This window comes from Portunus trituberculatus, chromosome 17, assembly GCF_017591435.1.
Source record: "Portunus trituberculatus isolate SZX2019 chromosome 17, ASM1759143v1, whole genome shotgun sequence".
Lineage (NCBI taxonomy): Eukaryota > Metazoa > Arthropoda > Malacostraca > Decapoda > Portunidae > Portunus > Portunus trituberculatus.
In genome coordinates, this window is record NC_059271.1 from 8111167 (window position 1) to 8121166 (window position 10000).

The following is a 10000-nucleotide window of genomic DNA, read 5'->3' on the forward strand; positions in this document are numbered from 1 at the left end:
GGTAAGCGATGCAACTTTGCGGTGGAGAGAGAGAGAGAGAGAGAGAGAGAGAGAGAGAGAGAGAGAGAGAGAGAGAGAGAGAGAGAGAGAGAGAGAGAGAGAGAGAGAGAGAGAGAGAGAGAGAGAGAGAGAGAGAGAGAGAGAGAGAGAGACTAAAAACTATTAAAGAGGAGCTGATAGGATGAAATGTCCCTCTTTTTCCTTACCTAACCTTAAACAAGCGAACAATATCAAACTAACATCCGTTTCTCATACATTTCTTAAACTCTCCAAAGGCCTTGACTTCTGAATCCTTCCTACATCACCTCATCACCCTTCCCACTACCTCATCACTTCACCACCCTTCTTCCTTACCTTATCCACCCTCACAAAAGAAGTGGACACCTGCAAGAAGCCAAACAGGCCTTCCCCCTCGCAGGTACACTCAAGCCTTCCACCTGTGTCCTCCACTACTGAAGAACACGGGTTATAATCCATATGAAGAACACCTGCTTGGTCCACCTGGAGACGAGCGCAGGTAATATTCCAATCCATCTCTTCATCAAGTCTGGTGGAAGTGGAGATGCTGGTTGTAGAGTGGTTGTAATGGTAGTAGTAGTCATAGTAAAGATGGTAAGTGGTTTAGAGTGAAGTTACCTGTATTTTTCATCAACTGCTTCACTAGTAGTGGTCAAAGATGGAGAGAATCGCAGCTGAGATGTGACCCTGACTTTCTGAAGGGCGCTGGTGGTGGTGGTGGTGGTGGTGGTGGTAGTATCAGTGATGGTGGTGGTTGTATCAGTGGTAAATGGAGTGGAAGTGGAGTGAGTGGACTTTCTAGCACTCTGCATCACCACCAGTACTTCCACCCACGATGACTTCACTCGCCAGTCCACCAAATACGAGTTCCTGTAGGAGGGGAAGATTAGACGGATAACTAGATAAAGTTAGATAGATAGATAGATAGATATATAGATAAATAGACGGATATAGGTGAACAAAGAGGAACAGAAAAAGTAATCAGATGGAGAGATAGATAGAGTTAGGTATTAGAGGGAAAGATAGATAGCTAGATAAATAGACTGATATAGATAAACACAAATACACACACACACACACAAAAAAAAAAAAACTAAACAGACACACATATAGACAGAAAAGTACTACGTAACATTTTATCACTGACTTTAATATTTTTTTCTGTTCTATCTTCACTCCGTTCTCTATCTCTCGCTCCATTCTTTCTACATGCTACATCCCAGACGGCCGTAATCAAAAGAATCTAACGCTTTCTTACTCACTGTTTGATTGTCTTAAGTACCCTATTCCTGCGTCATCCTTCTCATTTCATATCTTTCTTAAAATAACCTCCTTTACTCTTTTTGCTTTTCTCTCTTCTTTCCTGTGACTCTCTCCATATCAGTCTCTCAAGTTTTGCCCCATTCCTCCTTTGTGTCTCTTGACTTTTGAGTTTTTTTTTTTCATAGTTATGTAAACAACAGTAGCGAGGATAAGACGATAACATGAAGGACAACCAACAACAACAACAACAACAACAACAACAACAACAACAAGCAACAACAACTAATACAACTACATCAACTTCAACTACTATTAACAACCACCACCACCACTACTAACCACTACTACTACTACTACTACTACTACTACTACTACTACTACTACTACTACTACTATTACTACTACTACTACTATTACTACTACGTAATCATCAACAATAACAACAGTAACAACAGCACACCCCTTAGCAAACCAGAGAGAGAGAGAGAGAGAGAGAGAGAGAGAGAGAGAGAGACCCGTTGCAAAGAATGATTCCCACTCTCCCCTAACCTCATAATGTACAGTGTTGCCAGAACCAAGTCTTACCCTAGGATTGCCTTCTCTCGTGGCTGAGGGAGGAAAATGTCTGGATGAAGGTATGCCAGCACGCCAATCATTACACTCTCTTCTTCTTTCTTCTCCTCTAGTGTCTCTCTCCTCCTCCTCTTCCTCCTCGCTCCTTCTCTCATAGACGGTATCGATGGTGAGGGTGCTGGAGATGGTGCTGTCGTCACCTCCACTTTCACTGAGACTACCATCACCACTGACCTGTAGTAGTAGTAGTAGTAGTAGTAGTAGTAGTAGTCTTGTAGTAGTACTAGTAGTAGTAGTCACAGTCACACTTGATACACACACACACACACACACACACACACACACACACACACACACACACACACACACACACACACATGTTGAGACTTGGAACATCTGAGTTTTGTCGTCTCTAATTTGTTCCTAAGTCAGGACCACACTTCTAGCACTTTTATTACAACTAGGTAAATACAACTAGTTTCACACACACACACACACACTTCCATTCTCTTTTTCCTGCTCCATCTTCAGGAACGTCGCAGCGTCTTCTCGATCTCCGTCGGCAGATCTCCGTGGCTGAGGGTAACATTCGACACTCTCGCTGTCCTCGCCTTCAGGTCCGCCAGTGTCACCTCCTCGTCTTGAACTGTGGCTCTCAGTCTTCCCCTTACGAGTTGCAGCATTTCCTCAACGTCCTGCAGAAGGGAGGTAGTAGAATATCATATTCTGAAGTACTTCCTGGCTTTACCTCCGCTGCATTTCGAAAGACTACTCAAAGTTACACGGATCTTTAAAGAGTATTTTTACGGGTCTACGTAGTGACAGAACAACCAGATTTCTACGTTATTAAAAAGAAAAATGCTCTAAAGAACCCGACTAATCATCTTTATGGCCTTTGAAAATACTCATGGTGAGAGAATTCTACTCAAACCTACTATAAGGTTTTAAAGTTTTTTTTTGTATGTGCATAGTTACAGGACAAGATTTCTACGTTATTAATAGGGGAAACACTCTTGAGAACCCGGCTAATCAATAATTTCTGTGGCCTTTGAAAATAGTCGTAGTGAGAGAGCTCTACTTGAATCTATTAGGATTTTTAAATGGTATTTTTATGGGTTTACGTTGTGACAGAGCAACCAAATTTCTATGTTATTAGAAGGAGAAACACTCGTAAGAACACGGCTAATCATCTCTGTGGCCTTCGAAAACTGTCGTAGTGAGAGAGCTCTACTCGAAGTCATATGGAATTTCAAGAGTGTGTGCTTTGTTTTTCATAGGTCTAAGTAGTGACAGAGAAACATGATTTCTACGTTATTAAAAGGAGAAACACTCTTGAGAACCCGGTTAATCATTTGCGGCCTTCGAAAATAGTTGTAGTGAGAGAGCAATGCTGTTTGGAAATACTTGCCTAATCTGAGATCGACCCAAAGAAATTGAGTGTTAAGTGACAGACAGGAGGAAAATAAAGATGGGAAGCACAGAATATGAAGATTTTGCATATGGACAGAAAGATGGCGAAGTATACAGGGAGATTAATAGAAAATGTACATGAGGAAACACATTAGACGGTGTATTATGGATATGGAAATAAAGAATGAAAAGTAAGAGAATTAGAGAAGGATAGACAGAAAATATGACTAAGTTAAAAAGAAACGATAGGAATGGAGACAGCAAAAACAAAGCATAAATATAAAAACTAGAAGGAAAGGAGAAGAAGAGAGACAAAGAAAAAATGCAAATACCACAAACAGACAAATTACAAACAGAAAGAAAAAAAAACATCTATGAAGAGACACAGATTAAGACAGCCAGACATACAACAGACAGACAAGCAGGTACTGAGTGACAGTCAGAAAGGACATTTTAACCCCTTCAGTAGTGGAACGGATATTTGTCATGAATTTTGGGTATGATTAGACGATTTTATTGACATTAAAAAGAGTTTATGGAGGTCAAAAGATTAATGATCAGTGTCTTCACTATCTAAATCCCCACATAAGTTTCTGAAGACGAATAAAATCACCAAATAGTAAGCAGAATAAATATGAAAACGCCTCACGGTATTGAAGGAGTTAAGGACACACATACTACAGGAGGAGTGCCATATATCAGTCGATGAAGAGGGATGTATAACTTATTCCTCTACACACACACACACACACACACACACACACACACACACACACACACACACACACACCTGGCCAACGATGAGACCTCGCTTCTTCACCAATATTTGCACCACACTGAGGAACACCTTGAGCGGAGTCTGAGGTCTTGGTTTCCTTTCTCTCTCCTTTTGCTCCTCTTGCTGCTCTTCCACTTCCTGCTCCTGCTCCTCCCGTCTCCTCGCTGCCTCTAGAAAGTTCAGAATCCGCAGAGCAGTTGCCCCCTCTCCTGGTAGCAACGTCTTATTTGGTTCTTCCTCCTTCAGAGCCCTCAGCAGCGTCCTGGCCACGTCCGCAGTGTTGCCAGCCAGGGAGTTGTAGCCTCGTGCATAAAGAAGTAGTGGCTGCGCAGGAAAAAGATCAGTTGATTGGTTGATTGATTAGCTTGATTGATTGACTGATTGTTTGATTGAATGACTAACTGACTTGATTAATTAATTAATTGAGTTACGGCGCTACACCAATGAGGTCATACAGCTCAGGAAAGAAAATGGAAGTAGTGGTGGTGGTGGTTACGACAGATACTTACCAGAAGGCTGAGGAAATAATGAAAGTTGATTTGATATGAGACTAATATTCTTCTTAAAAGCAACGACGCTTGTTTCAGATGTTTATGAGATGCCGAAGGAATATTTAGTTGTGGATACGACATGAAACGCTGCTATCTTATAGGGATTTTTTTTTTTCCCAAGGTAAGGATGATTGTTACCACTCATACGAGGGACTGAAAAAAATAGTGAGTGGTTGGCTTGGCAGGATACAAAGTTATATTTGCAAGATTTCTAGTGAATGTTAATGCAGCAGTTGCATGGCACCAACTTTATGTAATTTTTTAACCCTTTAACTGCCAAACAATTTTTCATCAGTCATTTGTTGTGTATTGTAGTTCCGTTAGTTTATGTATAGAAGTATGTTATTTTTTCATTTGATGGATTTTGTTACGCAAAAAGAATTTGTTGAAAGTTCTATGGTTTACAAAACAAATAAGCAAGATGGATAAATAGAAAAATCTGTGCCAAAGCAAGCACTCTTTCTAAACCAGTGGCTCTTTATCTTTTTACTACCACGCCTCCTCTAGGAATTCGCTCGTCCCTCCACGCCTCCCTTTCATCTATGAATACAATTCCCTTCCAGATTTTAAAGGAAAAGGCGATACTTTTTCATTTTTCATAAACTTCTCATTACTTGACCATGTTCTCATAAAGAGAATGACAAATATAATTAAAGAAAATCCGACTCAGTCCAAAGGGTTCGCGTCCCCCCCCCTTAGAAATCAGTGACGCCATCCTGGGGGTGGCGCATCCCCCAGGTAAAAAAAAACACTGTTCTAAACGTTAACAAAGGAATGAAGGGATTAACCCAACCAGAAAGGTGTTCATTACAAGAGGCAGCTCTGGCCCTTATCCTAAAAACCCTCGGCTTTCTCATCACGACTATATTTCAAAGGCCACAGAAATGATTAACAGAGTTCTTAAACGTTTTTTTCCCTATCAGTCATGTAGAAATCTTGTTAATTTCAGCCAGACGTTACCCTACGGAATGAGCTCAGAGCTCATTATTTCCGATCTTCGGATAGGCCTGAGACCAGGCACACACCACACACCGAGACAACAAGGTCACAACTCCTCGATTTACATCCCGTACCTACTCACTGCTAGGTGAACAGGGCTACACGTGAAAGGAGACACACCCAAATATCTCCACCCGGCAGGGGAATCGAACCCCGGTCCTCTGGCTTGTGAAGCCACCGCTCTAACCACTGAGCTACCGTGTGTGTGTGTGTGTGTGTGTGTGTGTGTGTGTGTGTGGTGCGTGTGTGTGTGTGTGTGTGTGTGTGTGTGTGTGTGTGTGTGTGTGTGTGTGTGTGTGTGTGTGTGTGTGTGTGTGTGTGTGTGTGTGTGTGTGTGTGTGTGTGTGTGTGTGTGTGTGTGTGTGTGTGAATGGATTATGATGGTGGAGGTGCTGGAATAATAATAATAATAATAATAATATACGGTTTATTAATTTGGCAGTGCAACAAAAAATTTACACTGAAAATGTACAGGGGGGGACATTAAAACAATGAAATGCTTAACCTAACTATGGATCTAACTTAACCAAGAATTTACTTATTTATTTATTTATTTATGGCTCGCACCATAGTGGGCACCGCGCTAAGGTGGTACCGGTCAGTGCGCGGTGCTCTTAAGGGCGCCACGCGATTCTGGTGTCGGGTGGCGCGGGCAGGGGAGGCACGTCTGGGGTAGCAGGTGGCGGAGACGTGGATGATGCAGCAGCCCTTCCCCAAATTTTTCCAAGGCTTCCTGGTGTCTTGTGGCCAGCCTCGGCAGACTCAGGCAGGTCAGGGCGTCCTCGTAGGACCTGTAGGCAGGCCCAAGGATGACCCTGAACGCCCTCTTCTGAACCCTCTCCAGCTGTTGTCGTTGTGTGAGGTTCAGGGAGGAGGACCACGCTGGGGAGGCGTACATGAGCTTAGGGAGTATAAAGGTGAGGTACACTCCCCTCAGCTCATCTGCCGGTGCACCCAGGGACCTGAGTCGGCGCAGCATATAGATCTTGTATGAGGCTGACCTGATGATGTTGGAAACATGCTGCTTCCATGATAATTGATCATCCACCAAGACACCTAGAAGCTTGGTGCTGCGGACCACCTGGAGGGAGTGAGGGCCCACAGATAGCTGGGGAGGGGGGACTGCTGCTGTGGAGGTACAAATGTGCATCACCACGGTCTTGGTGTGGTTGATGGTCATTTTGTTGTCCTCCGTCCACGTCTGTAGTTGGTTAAGAGTGGACTGAAGTGCTGAGAAGTCTGGGTTGGTGTTGTTGACGGGTACGCCCACGGTGCAGTCGTCCACATACTTCCAGCGGTGGGGGTGTGGACGAGAGCATCGTTGATAAGGATGAGGAAGCACAGAGGACCCATCTTGGTCCCCTGAGGGACCCCACATGTGAGCTGTTGGAAAGAGGAGACAGAGCCCTGATAACGAACGGCCTGACGCCTTCCCGTGAGGAAGTCTGCCAGCCACGCTATCAGGTAGGGAGAGAGACCCAGAGTGATGGCTTTATTTATCACAACAGTGTGATCAACAAGATCAAAGGCCTTTCTGAAGTCCACAAAAGCAATAGCTAGAGAAGTGTTGCGTTTGTCCAGGTGGCTGTGGACGAATTCCAGGAAGCTGACAAGGTAGTGAGATGTGGAGGTGGATTTAATATTACCAAATTGTTGTGTGTCAATAGAGTTACAAATTTTGTTATAGGCCCAGTCGAACACAAAATCTTCACAGATAAGGCTGGGTATAGGGGTGATGGCGACTGGTCTTAGATCATTCAGTGACTGTGGATTGGAAGTTTTGGGGAGGGGGGTGACGTAAGATGTCTTCCAGTCATCGGGGCAGGAATGTTGAGAAAGGGAGGCGTTGATGATAGAGCAAAGGGGTGTGGCAAGTTCTGGGGCAAATTCTCTGTAAATTTTGATGGGGAGGTCAGTGGGAGTGGTGGATCTGTTTAGTTTAAATTTAAGAAGCTTCCTGTAAACATCAACCTCCTGGACAGGGGTGGAGGGAGGAGGCAGGGAGGTAGGCTGGGAGAGTAGTAGAGTGAAGGGGAGGGAGTGTCTGACAGATCGCAGCGAAGTGACCGTTAATCTCTTCGGCCGCGTTGTCAGGTGAAAGGTGTGAAATACAGGGAAGAGAAGAGGCTTGTTTTGTAAACCACACAAAGACTTAATCTTGTCGTACCACTGTCTGTTGTTAGCAAGCTTGAGATGGTGAATTTTGTCTGGGTAGTAGCTTGCCTTGGCTGTTTTGATCTCCCTGATAACTCTGTTCCTTAATCTCCTGTACTGGTCAGGGCTAGAGTGGAAAGCCCTGTCACGCTGACGAAGGAGTCGTTTGATGCAGGGCGTCATCCAAGGGGCATCAGATGGGTCCACTGTGATGTTCTTGGTGGGGAAGTAGTGGTGGAAGGCTTCCGTTGTGGTGGTGAAGTAGTTCCGCCATTTTGTGTGGACATCTTCCTCATCCAGTACCTCGGTCCACGGGTGATGTGTCAGCCACTACCCTCATGGCGGAGTCAGGCATGGGCCTGTGGGATCTGGTGACAGTTGACCTGGGAACCGAGGTGGTGGGGGTGGGTGTCCACAGGATGGAGAGGTGGGTGCTGCGTCCCATGGGGGGAGTGGCTTGGGAGGCGAGTACTGCTGGCTCAGGTCTGTCATGATAAGATCGAGGGTGGACTGGTGGTGGGTGGGGAAGTCCACGACCTGGGTGAGGTGTAGCTGGTGCAGGATTTCAGTCTCGATGATGTGATCAGTGAGCAACCTTGCAGTGGCGGCCCGTGGAGGGTGGTTGACAACACACACAATGATGGAGGCTGTGTTGCGGGTGTGGTAAGGGGGGGGTAACTCTCACCCACAGGGCCTCCAATCCGGCGGGGACGTCGACGTGTAGGTGTGAGGGGCGACAAAACAGGGCCACTCCTCCCCCCCTGCGCTGATTCCTGAGGTGGTGGAACAGCTGGTAATCTTGAATCATACACACCTCAGGAGTTATCTGCCACGCCTCCGTGATCGCCACAATGTCTGCACAGTTAGTGTGTTTCACTGTTTGATCTGCTGCACTGTTTGACCAGGCACACACCACACACCGGGACAACAAGGTCACAACTCCTCGATTTACATCCCGTACCTACTCCTGCTAGGTGAACAGGGGCTACACGTGAAAGGAGACACACCCAAATATCTCCACCCGGCCGGGGAATCGAACCCCGGTCCTCTGGCTTGTGAAGCCAGCGCTCTAACCACTGAGCTACCGGGCGTGTGTGTGTGTGTGTGTGTGTGTGTGTGTCACTGTTTGATCTGCTGCAGTCTCTGACGAGACAGCCAGACGTTACCCTACGGAACGAGCTCAGAGCTCATTATTTCCGATCTTCGGATAGGCCTGAGACCAGGCACACACCACACACCGGGACAACAAGGTCACAACTCCTCGATTTAAATCCTGTACCTACTCACTGCTAGGTGAACAGGGGCTACACGTGAAAGGAGACACACCCAAATATCTCCACCCGGCCGGGGAATCGAACCTCGGTCCTTTGGCTTGTGAAGCCAGCGCTCTAACCACTGAGCCACCGGGTGTGTGTGTGTGTGTGTGTGTGTGTGTGTGTGGGTGGGTGGATGTGAGTGTGTGTGTGTGTGTGGGTGGGTGAGTGTGTGTGTGTGTGTGTGTGGGTGGGTGGGTGTGAGGTTGTGTGTGGGTGGGTGAGTGTGTGTGTGTGTGTGTCGGTGGATGTGAGTGTGTGTGTGTGTGTGTGTGTCGGTGGGTGTGAGTGTGTCTTGTGAGACTAATGAGATAGCCAAGTATACAAAAAAAGAATACACAGCAACACTTCTCTATTGGGATTAAGGAGGAGGAGGAGGAGAACGAGGAGAAACAAGGAGGAGAAAAATGGAAAGAAAGCAGAAACAAAAGAAAACTTACAAATGAAGAAAGAAGGAAGAGAGGAAGAACGAAAAACGAGGAAGAAAAGAAAAAAAAGGAAAATAAGAAATAAAGAAAAAAAATAAACGAAAAAAGGAGGAGAAAGAAAAAAGAAAATAAGTAAATGTAGTAGTAGTAGTAGTAGTAGTAGTAGTAGTAGTAGTAGTAGTAGTAGTAGTAGTAGTAGTAGTAGTAGTAGTAGTAGTAGTAGTAGTAGTAGTAGTAGTGGTGGTAGTAGTAGTAATAGTGATAGTAATAGTAGTAGTACCAGCAGCATTAAGCGACATCATACCTGAGGGAATAACAGTCGCACACCTTCATTTGGACAACATTGAACAGAGGGCGCTGGTCAAGTTACGAGAGACACACCGCCAATGGATACTGATTAACCCCTTCAATACTGCGACGCATTTTTACCTTGAGTTTTGGGTGTGATTAGCCGATTTTATTGACATCAGGAAGAGTTTATGGAGATCAGAAGATTAATGGCCACAGTCTTCA

General features: G+C 45.2%; 2 protein-coding genes across 2 annotated transcripts in view; both read right to left on the reverse strand.

The window, feature by feature from the left end:
• The window catches only part of LOC123505197, a 14089-nt gene extending 12003 nt beyond the window's left edge, over window positions 1-2086 (reverse strand). The window contains exons 1-3 of the mRNA XM_045256363.1: window positions 1867-2086; window positions 637-888; window positions 355-547 (exon numbers count right to left, since the gene is read on the reverse strand). Of these exons, the coding sequence (XP_045112298.1) occupies window positions 355-547; window positions 637-888; window positions 1867-2078 (657 nt within the window). The 5' untranslated portion in view covers window positions 2079-2086. The remainder of the gene's footprint in view (window positions 1-354; window positions 548-636; window positions 889-1866) is intronic.
• Window positions 2087-2381: 295 nt separating this feature from the next.
• LOC123505198 overlaps window positions 2382-10000 on the reverse strand; it is a 40462-nt gene continuing 32843 nt past the window's right edge. Inside the window, exons 13-14 of the mRNA XM_045256364.1 lie at window positions 4055-4366; window positions 2382-2549 (exon numbers count right to left, since the gene is read on the reverse strand). Of these exons, the coding sequence (XP_045112299.1) occupies window positions 2382-2549; window positions 4055-4366 (480 nt within the window). The remainder of the gene's footprint in view (window positions 2550-4054; window positions 4367-10000) is intronic.